Source organism: Salmo trutta, chromosome 28, assembly GCF_901001165.1.
Source record: "Salmo trutta chromosome 28, fSalTru1.1, whole genome shotgun sequence".
Taxonomy (NCBI): Eukaryota; Metazoa; Chordata; class Actinopteri; order Salmoniformes; family Salmonidae; genus Salmo; species Salmo trutta.
Genome location: NC_042984.1, coordinates 36294622 through 36312378, shown reverse-complemented (window position 1 = coordinate 36312378; position 17757 = coordinate 36294622). Strand labels below are relative to the sequence as shown.

At 43.6% G+C, this 17757-nt stretch overlaps 1 protein-coding gene across 2 annotated transcripts in view; it reads left to right on the top strand.

Moving 5' to 3' along the window:
• The window catches only part of LOC115166126 (protein bicaudal D homolog 2), a 73331-nt gene extending 57173 nt beyond the window's left edge, over positions 1–16158 (top strand). Inside the window, exons 6-11 of one of the 2 annotated variants that reach the window (XM_029719845.1) lie at positions 322–579; positions 673–876; positions 1047–1571; positions 2111–2262; positions 10278–10518; positions 13869–16158. In XM_029719845.1, coding sequence (XP_029575705.1) covers positions 322–579; positions 673–876; positions 1047–1571; positions 2111–2262; positions 10278–10518; positions 13869–13871 — 1383 coding nt within the window. In that variant the 3' untranslated portion in view covers positions 13872–16158. Of the gene's footprint in view, positions 1–321; positions 580–672; positions 877–1046; positions 1572–2110; positions 2263–10277 lie in introns of both variants that reach the window. The other variant, XM_029719844.1, reaches the window with a different exon arrangement.
• Positions 16159–17757: the final 1599 nt, after the last annotated feature.

The window sequence follows — 17757 nt, the reverse complement described above, 5'->3', positions numbered from 1 at the left end:
TTAGCCCCTAAAACCTCCAGAGATGTTATACTGCAGCCACCTCAGTTAGCCCCTAAAACGTCCAGAGATGTTATCTGTTATTTGGAAAAACAGCCACCTTTATCATCCTTTAGGACAATCATATGCATTGGGTAGAGAAGAAGAGGGATAGCCAAACACAATGAAATGGGAAGATTAAACCTGCATAATTATGCCTAAATGGTCATCTGTCTATAATTTGTGTCAGTCTTTTTTCTGTCGGATGTATTCATTTGGTAAGTTAACATTACTTAACTTACCAAATGAATACATCTGTCTTATGCTCCGTCTCCCCTTGTCTAGATGGAGCGTGAGAAGGTGTCTCTGATGTCCACGCTGCAGGACTCTCAGAAGCAGCTGGAGCAGGCCCACGGGGCCCTAGAGGAGCACCAGGAGAAGGTCAGCCGCCTCAGCGAGAACCTCAATGCCATCCGGAGGCTCCAGGCCAGCAAGGAGCGCCAGTCAGCCCTGGACAACGAGAAGGAGCGCGACAGCAACGACGATGGAGACTACTACGAGGTAGACATCAACGGACCCGAGATCCTGGAGTGCAAGTACAAGGTAATGGAACATGTATACACACATACACAGATGTTGAAGCTACTGTATTCCTAAAACTCTGGCTATTCCTAACTCTGCCTCTGGTTGTCTCAGGTTGCAGTGTCGGAGGCAGGTGAGCTAAAGGAGGAGTTGAAGACCCTGAAGGCAGAGTACCAGTCCTGTCAGTCACGCTACGAGGAGGAGCGAGGCCGTCTGGAGACTGATATCACGGCCCTGGGAGAGAAGCTGTCCTCCCTGGAGAAGACCAGCCGTGTGGAGAGAGAGGAGAAGGCCATCCTGGCGAAGGAGCTGCGCAAGGTGAGAAACACCCTCCATGAGACAGTGCCAATATCTTAGGCTAGTTAATGTGGTGTTATATTGATGAATGGTTATCTGTAGTCGATTCTTTTCACTTTTCTCTGTGTAGGATTTCTCTCTTCAATAAAATTGTATTAATTGACAAAGTTTCTCTCTTTCTATCTGTAAAGGTGAGTGACGTGGCGGGCGAGTCCCAGGGCAGCCTGAACGTGGCGCAGGATGAGCTGGTCACCTTCAGCGAGGAGCTGGCCACCCTCTACAACCACGTGTGCATGTGCAACAACGAAACTCCCAACCGCATCATGCTCGACTTCTACAAGGAAGGCAAGGGCGGGCGCACGAGTCCCGAAGGTCGCGGCCGCCGCTCCCCCATCCTGCTCACCAAGGGCCTGTTCCCCGTCCCCGATGCTGCCGACAGCGCCTCGTCCCCTATCTCCTCTTCCCCCTCGCCCCGGGAGCCAATGAACGTGTACAACCTGGTGGCCATCATCCGGGACCAGATCAAGCACCTGCAGCTGGCGGTGGACCGCACCACAGAGCTGTCCCGTCAGAGGGTGGCGTCTCTGGAGCTTGGCGCCGTGGCTGATAAGGACAAGGAGGCCTGCATGGAGGAGATCCTCAAACTCAAGTCCCTGCTCAGCACCAAGAGGGAGCAGATCGCTACACTGAGGACCGTGCTCAAAGCCAACAAGCAGGTCAGATACGGAACCTCCATGTTTGTATTTCCCTCCCCTAAGAATCAGTCGGGAGACTGAGGCAGGGAGGTGGCTGTCTAAAGCCTCTTCAGCTGTCGTAGCAAATGCACTGCAGCCAAGATTCATAACAAAACAACATGGAGAGACAGCTGGTGGCTGTGAGTGTTTGTATGTGTCTGTGTGCTTGTGTCTGTTTCTGTGTGTGTCTACGTGATAGAGTTAAAAAAGATGAAAGCTTACTAAAGCAGACACTCCCTAACAGCCCAGAACCCTAATGTTTGTGTGTCCAGTTGCTGTCAGATCTTTGAAGAGGGTGTGTGTTCCTCAGCTCCTGAATCTGACTCTCAGATAAAAGCCTCTCATAAAGAAACACACCTGTAGTCTTTAAATCCAGCCAGCTCCCCACCGAACTGCTCCCCACTGAACCTTCAAAGGTCACGCACTAAAACAGACTCTAATGACATAAAGCTGCAGGAAAAAGACTCAAAATGACCCATTTTCGTTGGTCTGACCGTTGTTGTGTTGTGTCCCCCCTACAGACGGCTGAGGTGGCGCTGGCCAATCTGAAGAGTAAGTATGAGAACGAGAAGGCCATGGTGACGGAGACCATGATGAAACTGAGGAATGAGCTGAAGGCCCTGAAGGAGGATGCCGCTACCTTCTCCTCACTCCGAGCTATGTTCGCCACACGGTAAGAGGAGTACATTATCACGCGCCCTGTTTAAAACAAGTTAGGAACTAGTGATGGGAGAAAAAAAAATCGCTACAGTTACGTATCGCAATATTATATCAATATTTCACGCCCAAGAATCGATTTGTAAAAAAAATCTATTAAAAAAAGAAGTTGTTTTTGGTACTGTAGGTAGCATAAGCTTGCGCTAGTCAACTGTACCTGCGCCAAAACTCCAGTATTTTTCATCCTTGTTCTCCATCTCTTTTTTAAATAGTGAGCCAACATGTTTTTAGAACTTTTAATTCCCTGACTGATCAAAACTCATTTTCTCATGCTCTCTCGTCTCTCTGAAACAGACATATAGTGAGCAATATGTTTGGAACACCAAATCGCAATAAAATCGCAGTATCGAATCGCAATACATATAGAATCATGAGAATCACAATACATATCACATCGGCACCTAAATATCGTATCGTGAGGTCCCCAGCCCTATTAGGAACACACTACTCGACTCCTAGTTTAGAACACACATTTTAACATGTTATCACATACCTTAGCCACACAGTAAGAGAGTAGTCAGTCACCCATGATCCAAGAACACGCCTTGACACGTGCTCCGTCTATATACTATAACAGATTAATCTGTGCATATGAGATTAGGCTCTCTCATTCCTTTATGCTTTGTTTGTCACACTACAAGACAAGTACTATACCTACCTAGCTTATCTACAGAAATAAACCCATCATACCAAAAGAAAAGCACTGCATAAAAAAAACAATACCATTACAATATGTTTACATACAGTTTATATTGTTTACATACATATGTATGTAGCCTACTAAAACGCTGTCGCCATTGAAATTAAATGGAAAGATTTATTGACCAAAACACCTAGAAGTCCCAGTGTCCATCTGACCACTTTTGCTATGTTAACCAAGCAGTAACACCACAGACACACCATCCTAAGACCACACTCGCGACAACCACAAGGTAAATGTGTGTTTAATACCACATGGTAAGCCATATTTACCATATGCTAACGACGTGAACATAGCATGCTTTTAATAACCGACAGGTTTAATAGGAGTGTTGTTTTTCTTTGTGAATCTGGGCCAGTGGAGGATGGCCATACGACGGACACATCTCTAATCTGTAATAATTACTATGCTGGAGAAGCAGTGTTTTATGACCAGTGACTGCTTATCAGATGGAGGGGCTACGTTAACCCCTTGCTGGCTAAGCCTGCTGATTCCCATAAGAAGCAGGCCAAAGGTTCCCCTTATAATCCCTACCTCGACCTGGTCTGGATAACTACCTCGGATACAATGTACTCTAGTTTCACCATAGTCTCACTGTACTGTAGTCTTCCTCCTGAAGGAGTGTGTGTTTCTGCTGGGGGTCTATGTTGGTGGGAGTGTGACAATGACTAAGAGTGTGTGTGCAATGTGTGTACACTATATACAAGCATGTAGCCCACTGCACATTCTTGTAGTACTTTGTTTGCTCTGTTGTTTTGATGTGGAGCTCAGTTCGTCCTCCCTTCTCCTGCAAACCCTCCCTGAACCAGATGGCAGTGAGGCAGTCTCTCTCTGTCTTTAAGACTCCTCCACTTACAGCAAAGTTCATATCAAGCTGTGCAGAAAGGAAAGGAGAGGGCAGGAGAGAAGGGAGGGCTGCACTATCCATAGAGAGTGTGCACTCGGCACCCCTCATATTTACAGTGGAGTAATGCTACGGTATATCTGCACTCCCAGTCCATTAGCTGGTCTTATTGAGAAATTCTATGTAACTGTAGTAGCTTATCGATTAACACGGCGGAGAAAACTGTCTTCCTCTGCAAATATGGGTGTGTTTCTGTTGTCATAACGATTTGGTGCAGTGCAGGGCCAGATGGTCTGTTGATGCGGGTGTTAAGCCATCCCTCTGAAGACATGAGAGGAAATCAGCTCTCACTGAGCACCTCAGAGGAAGCCATTTTGAAAAGAACTGGCATTCTGCTTAGAATAACTTTCACTGACCAATCAGGGTTTCAAACCAAGTGTTCTTTAAGAGGTACTGGCTATTAGCAGCAGAACGAGGGTGGTAGATATGATACAGAGGAAAATGGCAGCGCCAGAGAGGCACGCATGTTAAATGTGCCTTTCCCTTGTCACTCTTTGCTGTCGTAAGAGACTGAAGATGCTCATAACACAACATAACAAAACAAAACATAGCTCAACTCTGCTCAGGGGGCCACAGGAAATCCCTCAGTCTTTACCTTGTGTGGTGATTTCTATGTGCCTTAGATATAATTAATATTCTGTTTTTGCTACCCCCTATATTATGGTTGTCATGAGACCAGTATCTACGATGGCAAAAAGCACAAAGCAGGCTAAACTCTTTGGTCCTTTAAAAAACCTACTGTATGTAAAGTTTTGTGCTATAGGAAATCCACTTCGTGTTTTGTTTCCTTGCCACGATATCGCTGAGTATCGCAACACTGTTATCGTGACAACCCAACCCTATATACTGCACTATAGGGAATAGGGATCCATTTTGGACGCAGCCTCAGTATGTTCTGGGCAGTGTACAGCCTGGGTATTCGTGGTGGTGTTCATTCAGGTCCTTCTGGAGCCTGTACGTATTGGTATGCTAATTTTGGCCTATAGAATGATGGTGGGGAAGGAGGGGGGAGGCCTCTTTGAAAGGCTTTAAGAGGCAGAGGGATGTGATTGACCCACGTTTCCCACACTCCCCCTGTTTCTTCCCTCGCTCCCCTCATCCATCCTCACAGCAAAACACAAGGCCCTCTACCCTACAGAGAGAGAGGGAGTCTTTCATTTAAGCTTCTCGACAGGGGCTAATTTCAGTCTTTCTCATGGTTATTCCATCTTTGACATACTCTGTCGACTTAAATGTAGATTTGGGGATTCCTGAGATTTTCAGTGGACTGCCTTAGTTTCGAGTGTGTGGCCTCAGAGTGAGAGAGTTAGAGTGAATGGAGTGGGACTGATTGAATGTGCAAATCTCTGTGTGACTCTTTTGTATAATGCAAGCTCCTAATATGTGTATTCTATGTCAGTTTGTACGTCTCCATCTTGTGTATGTGTGTTGTACTCCAGCTGTGGACTGTGTTATTTAGTTTACAGTAAGACCCAGTCTCTTACATTCTTAAGACCAGTGCTTCATTTGGAAATTGGGAGGTGCCGGGAGAAAAAAGTGAGCAAGAGAGAGGGGTGTGGGGGAGTTCTGAGCTGTAGTCCTTAAAATGCTTTCCAGTTTCACTGACTCACCCAATGATGCGCAGCTCACTCGTTGGTGATGGCCGATGCACTCGTGCCAAAAGCCTCTCTCTCTCGTTTTACTTTGTAAAACAATATTTGGAAGTTGATCAAATATTTTGCGTCTTCTCTTTTCAGCAGGAGCCATTTGCTTTCCAACCTTTGTTTTCCCTCGATTGATTTTAAATGTTGCGTAAGGCCTGTTTTTTCTGCATGCTGTTTATTCACTGACGGATTTGCAGTGCGTTCCCGACTGTAGGCTATTCGTTGTTATTGGACTACAATCCACAGCTAGGCAATAAAAAAAAAAAAAAAAGCTATTGATCCTCTGTGGCTAAATTATAGGCCTTATCATTGTGTAGTAGGCTATTCTGAGTGCTTAAATTTTTTTCGGAACAGACAGTAGTAATTCTATAACTTTGGCAAATTTATTTCAATTTATCATGGGTGCTGCAGTTCCACCAGAACCCTTTGCGCGGGTATGATTCTATAAGGAAATAAATGATGAAGTGCACCGCTGGAGAGTTACAGGCTCATGTTTATCAGAGCAGAGCGGGAGAGAGATCGTAGAAAGTTAATCTCATTCTAGTTATGTGAGAGATACAGTCGTGCTCACACAGCCATGGCCACCCGTTGGTCTCAAACATACAAATATTAGGCCAGGACTTAAAATCAACTTTTTCACATTACGTTTTTTTGTGGGGGCAGGAGAATTAACGAAGAGGCAACTCATATGAACGTTGATCGCTTTTATTATAATTTTTACATTTAAAAAAGTGAAAAGAAAAAAATCATGCCACGAAAGTTACCGGATCCGGCCAAATAGATTCCGGACCAAAACAGTTGAAAATGGAGAGGTGCAGGATTGGACTCCAATTAAGCACTGCCTGAACATGCCTGCTCTTAGCAGGCTCTAGGCACTATACATGCAAAGAATCAAACAGCCTTCCCCCAGTCAAATTGAACAGGCACACACTCTCATTCTATCTCTTTGTGTTTCTCTGATTCCCATTTTGTTCTTACTTTCATTGTTGGTTATTTTATTCCTTCTTTATCTCCCCTCTCCTCCCTCCTAAATCCTCTCACTCAACCTCCTCCACAATGACCAATGCTGTTCCCACATAGCCAGAGAACAGCTGAGGTGAGTGTGTGTCTGTGTTCACACTCCATGTGACAAACAAATGTGCTGTAGTGCTGTGTTTCTACACTCATTTGTCAGTATATTTAGGGCGTATGCGCCAGTGGAGTCTGCTGAGGGCAGGACGGCTCATAATAACCTTTACACTTATTCCGCTCCAGCCATTACCACGTGCCCGTCCTCCCCAATTAAGATGCCACCAACCTCCTGTGGTATGTGCCTGTCAGTGTCGTCCATACCCTTCCCTATGAACGTTTCATCGTGTTTCATGCAGTGCGTGGGTGTGGATATGAGTGTATGCTGTGCACGTTATACTCTGAGAGCATGTGTGTGCAGTACGCCTGTGTGTGTCCCGTGACCCGTGGCTACTGTAGATCATCTGAGACATGGAGACTCTGTTCCACACTACTCTGAATGTGGAGACTGTTCTTCTACAAAGGGCTAGCCGCCACCCAGGGCCATTGTGGCCCTCCAGTCCCTCTCTATCAGGCCAAGAAGGGCCCCATTGTATCCCTTCATCCCTAGAATGGAAGCCCGTATTTTTTTCCCGGGAAAACCCACGCCCTCTTTCACCCTCCACCCAGCATGGTTGGTCCATCTTAAAGGGCACTGCGACCCCTGGGAACCCCTCCGCCCCCCCCCATTCGCCATCTCACACTGGGTCAAATGAAGCTGCACTGATCCCCTTTGTCTGGGTGTGTCCCCCAGTGGGAGTCCGACTGCACGCCCACGAGGGGGGGCTGGGTTTGTGTTTGTGTATGTGGGGGGAGAGGATGTATACATCATGGGGAGCGCCCATGTGCAATAACACAACACTTCAACGAGCCTATGTGACCAATGAGAAGACGCACTGGGCACAGACATCAGTTCAACTTTCGACTCCTTGTAAAGTCCATGCCCTGATGAATTGAGGCTGTTCTGAGGGCAAAAGGGGGTGCAACTCAATATTAGGAAGGTGTTCTTTTCCACTCATTGTAGATTGTAATTGACACTTGGAAGTGTAGAGGAAACATTCCAATCCACCAGATAGAACAGGGAGTGTTTTTGTCCCACATTTAGATTCAGAGTGACCTGTAATTGCCCTTATATAGACTGTTCTTGTCCTGCAGGTAGGACTGAAGGAGTGTTCTCAGATGCCAGGAATTTCATTCCAATGTGGGTTAGGCTGAATGACAGCTGGAAGGCAAGGTGGTGTACTGCACAGATCTCTGCAGAGGTGTGGCTACCATTATCACTGGGGAATGTCATCTCAGATCGCTGTGTCAGCAGGATGGAGACAGGTGGGGGGGTGGAGTGACTGCAGGTACCGAGAGTAGACAAGTTTGTCAAGAGAAAGCAGAGACAGACAGAGAAGAGGACATTAAGAGAGGAGGGTGGAGGAAGGATGATGGAGATATAAATGAAGGATGGAGGGAGGATGACAGAGAGATGTAATATGAGGGTGCAGAGAAAGGAAAGAGAGGTAGAGAGAGTGAAGGGCAGAATGATTAATAATGAAAGAGGAAGGGTGTAGCAGATGGACAGTGATATGAACCCCTGCCTCTACATTCCAGGCAGCATGACCTAGTTTTTTGGACCTGCGTGGAGAGAGAGAGATGGAGAGGGAGAGAGAGAGACGACAGGAGAGTTAATATCTTGTGCTATTTCACACTAACGTGAGAGGCAGAATTGATATTTGATGTTATATTACACTGATGCTAGAGAAAGAGTGGAGAGAGTTGTTTGAGTGATAGTGAGAGGAAGGAAAATCTCAGTTTGGTGAGTATTTCTTCCATACTTTTCTTTGCACCTCTCTTGTTTGCTCTCTCCCTTAGCCCACTCCTAAAGTGACGCAGGGGGGGATCTTGGAGTTGGGTTAAAGCTTTCCTCCTTTGTGTGTGATCTATTATTAACTTACTCTGTGCTCAGACTCCTCATATTGTCATGCAGACAGACGTCCGGGTAGAGCTGCTTTCAACCTCAGCCCTCAGCCTCGCTGTTCATGAATGTTAATTACACCAATAGGGGTTATAGTCAACATCAACACAGCCCACATGAACCCCAACCCCGGGATACATTCAAATGGGGTATATGTTCAGCCATTAAACTCTGCATATATATGCATACTGTGTTTGGATATTAGCAGTACAAAGTGAATCATGCGTAGCTGGGCTTTTAGTGAATAGTAAATACATCTCAACATTTTCTACTGCCCCAGTGCAATACAGATGAGGTCTTAAGTGAGTCTTGTTGGGGTGAAATGAGTTCCTATTGTTCTTACTTGAATAGGATATTTATAGTGCTGAGCATTAACCAACATTTTTGTTATTTTTTCAGTTATTTTTCACCTACATCTTTCAATTATTTGGATTTAAAACATATTTCCTGCAATTCTACACAGTTTGTCGTAAGGTGCAGAGAAATGTTGCAGTTTTAAAACAAATGTTCTTGCAATTCAATACATTTTGCCATGTCTAATGTTTATTCATATCATATTTGAGTGACTCGAACATTACGACAAAGTCTGGGCAAAAAGAACTAGCTAAAAAACATTAGCTGACATGGGCTAGTTGATCTGGACATTTCTGACAAGTTATAAATAGCTCTCTAAGGTATGCAATGACTAACATGACTCATGATGAGGAACTGATGATGTCACCTTGTGCATTCTACTATTACAACAAAGAGTAAGTTCCTTTACAGTTTGGGAACCACTGGTTTAAGTGATTGATAGTGTTCAGCAGTCATAAAAGTATGCCATATTTACATTGAAAACTACAAAATTGTGATTTTGTCAGAAGCAGCTCTATTTTGTCAGGAAGCAGCTCTATAGAGATGAGGTGATGACTTGAAATAAAACAAATGTAATATACACAACAGCTGAACATTTTTATTAATGTGACGTAATGTGAATAAATGATGGTTAATATGTGATAAGCAGTAATGGGCATTCACAACCATCATGTGACTTGTATTAGTTGTTTTATTCTGTATTGTTACAGCATTCAACCCACATAATGCATAGTGCATTTCATGTTTAAAAAAAGTATCAAAACCGAAATCGAAAACCATGATTATTTTTTCATAATCGAACCGAAATCGAACTGACCTCCAAAAAGCACTTATCGCTCAGCACAAAAAAGTTTAGGACAGAGAGGTTTCCAGGGAGAAGAGAGTGGTGCTGGGGAGATGGAGAGAGAGTCTGAAGAAATGGTAGACTGCCGGATGGCAAGGCTCTGGTAGACACCTCAAGGGCTTTATCTGGTGGAGAAGACGGGCACTGGGGAAGTACGTCAAAGGTCAAGACGAATGTAGGTTAAGCCTTTTTTCTTGCATTGATTTTCAGTGGGCTTGAAGGTCAGTGAAATCCATCTGAAATAGCCACAGACAATATGAACAGTCAGATTGGCGATCCAGACCGTTACCAATGGTAGTGAACCATACAGACCACAGTCACTGTCAGATCACTGTGCCTTTGACTGTTAACACTGGAGGTTTCTACTGCCACCTATTGGATGGCTAGTGAAAATGCAGTAAATGTTTAAGGACTGGAATCTCACTGACGTTGGAGACAAATGCCTTATTCTAATGTGATCTCTCTCCCTCCATCCCTCTCTCTCTCTCTCCCTCCCTCTCCCTCCTTCTACTGTAGCTGTGACGAGTATGTGACTCAGCTGGATGAGATGCAGAGACAGCTGTCTGCGGCAGAGGATGAGAAGAAGACCCTGAACTCCCTCCTCCGTATGGCCATCCAGCAGAAGCTAGCCCTGACCCAGCGCTTGGAGGACCTGGAGTTTGACACCGAGCAGACCCGCCGCGGGGGCAAACCTAAAGGCAGGACCACCAACGGCAGGACCACCAACGGCCAGACCAACACTGCCAACAACCCCCACGTAAGTCACGGGCTCACCTGCGCCGGCATCGGTCGCCCCAGTGAGCCCAACATCATGCCCAACGGCATCCTGGGAGGCCCAGTGGTCTTCTGCAGCGAGAAGTACAAGATCTACTGCGACTGAAGCAGCTGCATTGTCAGCATGGGACTGCTGTGTACAGAGGGGAGGAGCCCGAGGTCCTCCCCTGACTTAGTGTTAAAGAGCACTACTATGCTCGCTTAGCTCCCTGCCTGCTCAGCCTGCAGCCTCATAGAGCCTGGTGTATGTCTAAACTATAGTACATACTTATGCCTATGGCCACGTAAGGCCACTCACGCCTGCTAGTGTAAACGCTTAGGGGAATGCAGATGTGTATGTACTGTACCGTACAGTACAGTGTGCCCTAGAAGTTTGGGATTGTAGTAGACATAATGTATGGCATGTGGATATGGCCTCAACCGGCCGCCGTTGGGCTTCTGTGGATATTATGGGGTGTCTCTTCTTTCTGCCGTCATGGTGCTGTACTTGATGATGTAAAAGGTGGCAGCTTTTGTGCTTAGTGTGTTCTGACCCCCCTGAGTATATTGCCTGGTAACCATAATGCATTTGGGGGGTGGGGACTTGTGAAGAGGGTGTCACTTTTAGGGTCATGTGACAGAAGTTGACGTCCTCTCCTCGTTTTGCTTGCCTGTTGGCGTTGGTGCTCCTTCGATAAAGCCCCCGCTCCTCTTCCCCTTTCTCTCCTGGCCCCCCAGGACTGAGCCAGCCCCAGCAACCCACTGACCAATCAGGTTGCTCATTAATGTTTACATAAACAAATTAAACAAAACAATATGCAAACTCCCCGTGCTGTTGCTAGGGAGCCCAGTGTGATTTGCTGGATTTTCTAACTGAAATTCAAAATTCTCAAAGCGGGTTGGCTGATAATTAATGATGTCGGAGGTGGGCGGTAAAGGAGCACCTAAGACCACAGGGGTTTAATTTCAAGATCCTTTAAGCTGTACACCAACACGGTAGAGTCAGGCAGTCCAATCGCATGGCTTTTGCAGCTGAAAATGCTACTGAGCTTTATAACCATTTTTCTCTGTAAACAGGTGTGTCGCAGCACATGCACATGTGCTACAGGGCTCTACATTTGAACCAGAGCAGTTATTTAACGTCTGCAGAAACAAACAGGGCTATTCCATGTGACCCAGTATATGTCATATTGGTGGATTCTCTCAGAGCCATATTACTTAAGAACGAAAGAAAATGATCAAATAACTGTGAACAGATACAATATAGTTTTGATTGATGGTGATTTTTGTAATAACAGAAAAGATCCTAAAAGAGCACAAAAATCAATGGCACCCAGATCTGGATCATAATTCTACAAACAAAACCGACCAATATCCCTCGGCAAAGTGCCTGTCGACACAAACACTTGAAATTAGTTACATCTATCTTTCTATCTATCGATGTAAAGCCCTGTCTTTTTATCTGTCAGCCTAATGCTGATCTCTCTTCCTCTCTCTCCCTGTTGCTTCTCTCTTTCTCTTTTGGGAGGCCCTTTTGAGCTCTCAAATGAACTATGTGTGGTTATGTGGCTGAAAACCCTGTCCTACTCATGTCTCTAACCTGTGGTTCGTCGCTTTGTTGTCATGACAACCCCTCTCTCTTTTAGATTGTCAGCAGCTTGCTCGCCCTGCAACGCCACTCTCCCTTTAAGTAGAGAGGGGGATTGTGGGGAAAAACCCTGAATATTGTCAGTTAACGTCCTTGCGCACGTGTGTTCTGGAACCCTGCGTGTGTGTGTGTGTGTGCGTGCGTGCGTGCGTGCGTGTGTGTGTGTGTGTAATCTCAGCTCCGACACTGAGGTGAAAGACCCTTGTGTGTATGTTGTTTTCTCCAAATATTGCAAATAGATTCATTTCTGAGATGCTGTGTGGATGTGAGAGGACAACCAATGTACTGTCTTTATTGTCCCAAAAAAAGCTTTAACCCTTGCAATCTAGCGCCAGGCAGATTAAAAAACTGATGTGGGGCTTGTGTTAGATAAATTCATGTAATGCATACACGTTGTTAGCTTTATGATGCTAAAAGCAGGGTTGACGCGAGGAGATTCTTGAAGATTAATTCAATTATGCTTTTTCTACCAGTAACCTATATAAAACTATATATTCTTAATAATACGATCGTAATCAGGTTCTAATCTTCTAGGATACTCCTAGGCCACCTCTCTCGGATATAGAGAGGGAGAGCTTTGGTTCCTCAGAACGAGGTACATCCTCAACCCTGCTTGAGTTGAGTATGTGCTGCGCTGCCCTACGAGGCCTTTAGTCACACCACACAGTATGGAAACAAGGCTATCGCTCACATCAGAGAAAAACCTCCACGGGAGGGAAAATCACGATTCTGTTCTTGTTCCACTTAAGCGACAGTGATAGATTCACACTTTGTTTGTATCAGTTTGCGCTGGGTGTAGAGAGTAGTAGAGGAGAGAGAAGTAATACTGGTGTTTAAAAGCACCTGCGGCTGGAGAGCTGAGAAAGACGAGCTCTCTCAGCCGATTCTGAACATGATTTTGATACTGTGTTTGGGGAAATGAGTTCCAGGGTTTTCTGAGGGAGATGCTCTAAAATGACAAATATTTATTTACATGAGGTTTTTGTTTGACTACTTTGTCTCTAAGTGTGGTATTTTACCAGTGGACATTGATTAAAATTAGTTGACCCTCTATCCCTGTTCCCTTGTGTAGGCTCTATAGATTCACTGAATAATCTATATATTTAATAATCCAGGATGTGATTGTGGCTAGAGAGACCCTCCCTAGTTCTCTTGGTTTAGTTTGAAATCAATGTCTGTTTATCTGGTGTCATCAATAGAATGCCACCAGAATAAGCTCCTCCTACCTCTGCCTTTAGGCTCCGCCCACTTCACCTTTGAGTTCTCTCACACGCTCTTCGTCTGATTCCTGATTGGTTGAATGCCTCCATGCTAAAAAAAAAACAAACACCCATTCTCATTAACCTGCATGCCATTAAGGAAAGCCCCTCCTATAACTGACCTGGTTCTGGGGTGTGGTTTAAACTTTTGGGGCTCATCATGCGTTTTGGAGGTGTCAAAGGTCATGGTACTTGTGAAGTCATCAGCTCCTCTGAAACATATTGACACAATGTTGATATGACAGTCTGCTTCAGGACAACTAACCCAGTTTGCACCAACCGGTAGTTAGTAGCTACTGTAACTAACTGGGGCTTCGGTGTACATTTTTTTACTCTTCGTTATTTAGTGTTTTTGATTGGAATGAAATTATTTCTGAGCAAGTTAACATCTCTCTAATGTACCAATAATGCACATTTTTATGATTTCTTTGTTTCTCCGTTTTGCAGTAATTTAATTCTGCCCGGATGAGGATCCTCCAACACAGGATCCTCTCACAATGCCGACGTCACATTCATTGTGCAGAAAACAGATAGCCCTATAGGCCAAGATTATGAAACCCACTTCAAGACTAAAAAGATCAAATGAAATCTCTGATATGAAAATCAAATATTCCTCCAGGTTGCCCTTTAACTCGCTATATAGCATGACCTCTATGTCCTATGCATGGGAATGAACAGGTATTTCACATTTCCCAGCGCTGCTGCCGATGCTCACAAGTACAGTGAACTCTGCCCTCCTCATGAAATGATGATCAGAGTTTGTGATTGGCGGAGTTATCCCTCCAATGAGAAGCCAGGGGAACCGTTGTCTTTTCTCAATGTAAATCAACCAACTGTTTTGTCTGGTTTTATCTTGTTTTAGTTTCTTTGTTTTCTTTAACCTGTGCACTTTTATTATAGGATTATATAACTTTATATTATTAACCTAGGAAAGGTTTGTAGTGCTATGGTTTGTGACTTATTTAGTCAAGTATACACATATATTAGTAGGAATATATTTCCTCTTGTATATTGTCTCTTTGTACCATCTACAGAGACCATTTACTCTCCTAAAGTCTCACCGCAAACCAGAGTCCATCTATTGGTATTGTGCGTCTGAGAATTGATCCATCTGAATAACCACCCTTTTATTGCCATCATATTACTTTATTATGCTGTTGATTTGATTTTTATGTATGTTCTACTGCCATGTTCTAAACAAAATCCAGGGTGAGCTAATTCTGGGGTTTTCATGTATTTATTATTCCTAGGAATAGTTCAAAGATAACGCGCAGAAACTTGACGACGCTCTGACTCAAAAAATGGTAAGAAGTTCTTGGGGGAAAAAATGGAGTGACAAAATTATTTTGTTTTTTCCATCTTCTTATCAGGGGTGTCACACTGATAAGGGATCACTGGCTCACATAATTCTCTGCAAGTGCAACGATTAAATTCCAAATTGGAATTGTTTAATTCTCTCTTTGTTTATCGTGCCAAATCTTGGTACACCGTTTAGGTTTGAAAAGAATCAAGAATCAGAAAGACAAGCCGTACATCAGTGAGAAAGGTGTAGTTTGGGGCTGTGGCTTTCTGCTGAAGCGCTACCCGGGTTATGCTTTGGGTTTGTTTTGTTCTTCGTTCTGACCAGTAGTGCCTTTCATTGTTTCAAGGGAGAATTGTAGACTAGTACTTTTTGTTCATTTTTTAGGGGAGGAGTTTGGGTTGAATGACTTTGTGAGCAGCAATAAATGCAAAGAGGAGTAGCCCTTTTTGCAGGAGTGAGATGATCGTTTTGAAATTAGCTCAATTCAACTGATATTGTATTGAATTCTGCAGGTCAGTGATCCCAACAGCAAATTCAGGGGTGTTGAGAAATTGTAGTTTTTTTATTATCAAACTTTGGGAACCAAAAGAAATCCCTTTGGCCTCATTTTGAACAATATGTTCCAAACACCACTGTGTGTTTGTGCAGATCAGTGTACTATTGGAAACATCGACATGATCTCTAGCTTTGTATGGTGAAGGTAATGTAATATCCATAGTATTGTTGGCAAATGTGCAGAGAGCACATTTTCTCTTTTATTTGTTTTTGTTTTTTATTCTTGAATCTTTTTTTACGTCATATATTAAAGTGTTGTGATTTCAGGAAATAGAAAACAGATTTTGCATCAACAAGCTTGAATAGTGCCATCATAGCCAATGCTTGTTTGTTGAGGCGTAAAAAGTTATCAATATGGTTCAGAAGCTAAAAATACGGAGAAAATAAAGTGCAATTTAAATGCTGTTTTACGAGGAAAAGAAAAGTTTTCTGTTTGCTGGAAGCGATAGCATTGTGATAATACACTAGCCGTGCAAACTTTATATTGTCATATTGTGTTTCAGTATTGATCCATATTGAGTTTGATACCTTTATATGAAATAACGACTTCATCTGTATGTTGGTATTTATTTGGATTGTCATACAGTACTGTATTCTTATCAATAATGTGCATTTTATTAGTGGCATATTGATTAAAACTTATTGTCATATGCATGTTTTTCAGTCATGGGAACCTTTACACAGAATCGAAAACAAACCTATAACTTTGGAGATGCTGAAAAAGTGAAAAAATAAAATGATGAAAAAATGAGTTTAGTCTAATGTATTACTGCTGAGCTAATCCTATGAAAGTGTTTGGTTTTGTTTTCCTATAGAGAGGTGTTATGTCTGTGTAAAGGTAGTCATACTGGTTCAAATCAATAAATGTGACTAAAAAGACAAAGTGTCCCGTGTGTATTTTCATCCCAAACTTTCCCACTGTAAGTAAATTAAGAGTTAACTGTGGAGCCAGTCTGATGCTGCAGGCTCCCCCCCAGAAGATCCCCAGCTGGGAAACAGAATGAGGGAGAACTGAGGGGGGACTTCCCAGCTGTCTGTAAAGACTCCATGACATGATCAAATTTCACACAATGCACAAAACTCTTCCACCCCCACCTTCTGTCTGACTCCCCCTCTTTTTCCTCTCTCCCTGCCCTCATCCTTTGTCTTCTCTATTCTTCCTGTTATTTTCCATTTTCTTTTTCTGTTCTCCATATCTCTCCCCTTTATATCTCTTTAACTCTCTAGATCTTTTTTTTCCATTTACTCTCTTTTTCTGTCCTTTTCCTCCCTCTCTCTTATCCATAATTTGCTGCTGTGTATTAGAAAAAACTCCCACATACAAACAAACCCGGTGACTCTTGACCTCTCCACCCCCAGTAACTTCCTGTCCACGCTCCATTAGGACCAGTTTCCATGAGTCATAAAGACTTGCCCCATTTGTCTCATGCAACAGTTTTATACCACGTGGACGGTTTTATATGGCAAGAATATGTAGAGCTCTATTGATTTTCAGAAAAGAAGAATTTATACAAAATATAGAAACTGATAAACAATACAAGTAATAAAAGAATTGGTCCCATTCAGAAGCTGTCATTCTACAAAAAGAAGGATTTATTTTATTCTAATGTCCAAGTTTATAAATTGCATTTTTAGACCACTGTGCAATTTTGATTAATAACCATCTTACAGAAGTATAATGGAAACAAAAGGACCATTCATTGAGTTTTTAAATAATCTATCACAGCGAGAGATGGTGGGAGAGAGGCGAAAGTTCTGCAAGCAGTGCTCTGCTCTAAACGCCTGATTTCCTCCTCTAGTCCTCTCTGTAAAGGGGGGCTGATGAGGATGACTGGCTTTGTGTCTCTGAAACCCCACAAGTACAGAACAAATTCTGTCCCAAATCTGGTGACATTGAAAAGCAATGTGTGTGTATGGCCAACAGTGAGTGTGATGTCTGAGTGATGGAAGAAGTGCTCTAATCAAGACAATCAGTGGTTTGCATGCAGGGCTCAAACATAAAAACTATAATACATACTATTCATACACAAAGAATCACATACAACTAGGCTACAGTGTACCATTTACCAACCACACTACATAACAGAGACTGCCCCAACTGAAAAAAGTCCCGATTTGCAGAATCAGGATACTGTATGAAAGAAAGGTGAGAGGTCACTCCATTGGCAGTTTATGACATCACTATCCCCCACAGTGGAGGCTTTGTCGTCATGGCATCTCCCCCATTTCCTGTTCATTATGCCATATGGGTCAGTGGAATATGTTCTATCCCACTGCTCCATTCAAAATTCAGGTGGTATGATTGTACTTGAAATAGCATGCAACATCGTCTCACAGTGGTTGGTGCAGTATCCTCTCTGACCAATTGGGGTCACCATAACACTGACAAATACAGTGGTATCCAGTGTCTGTCTGAATCCAATGAGATTCTTCACTCTTTTTTGAGTGATATGATATGGTTATGTGTTTGTGCACAAG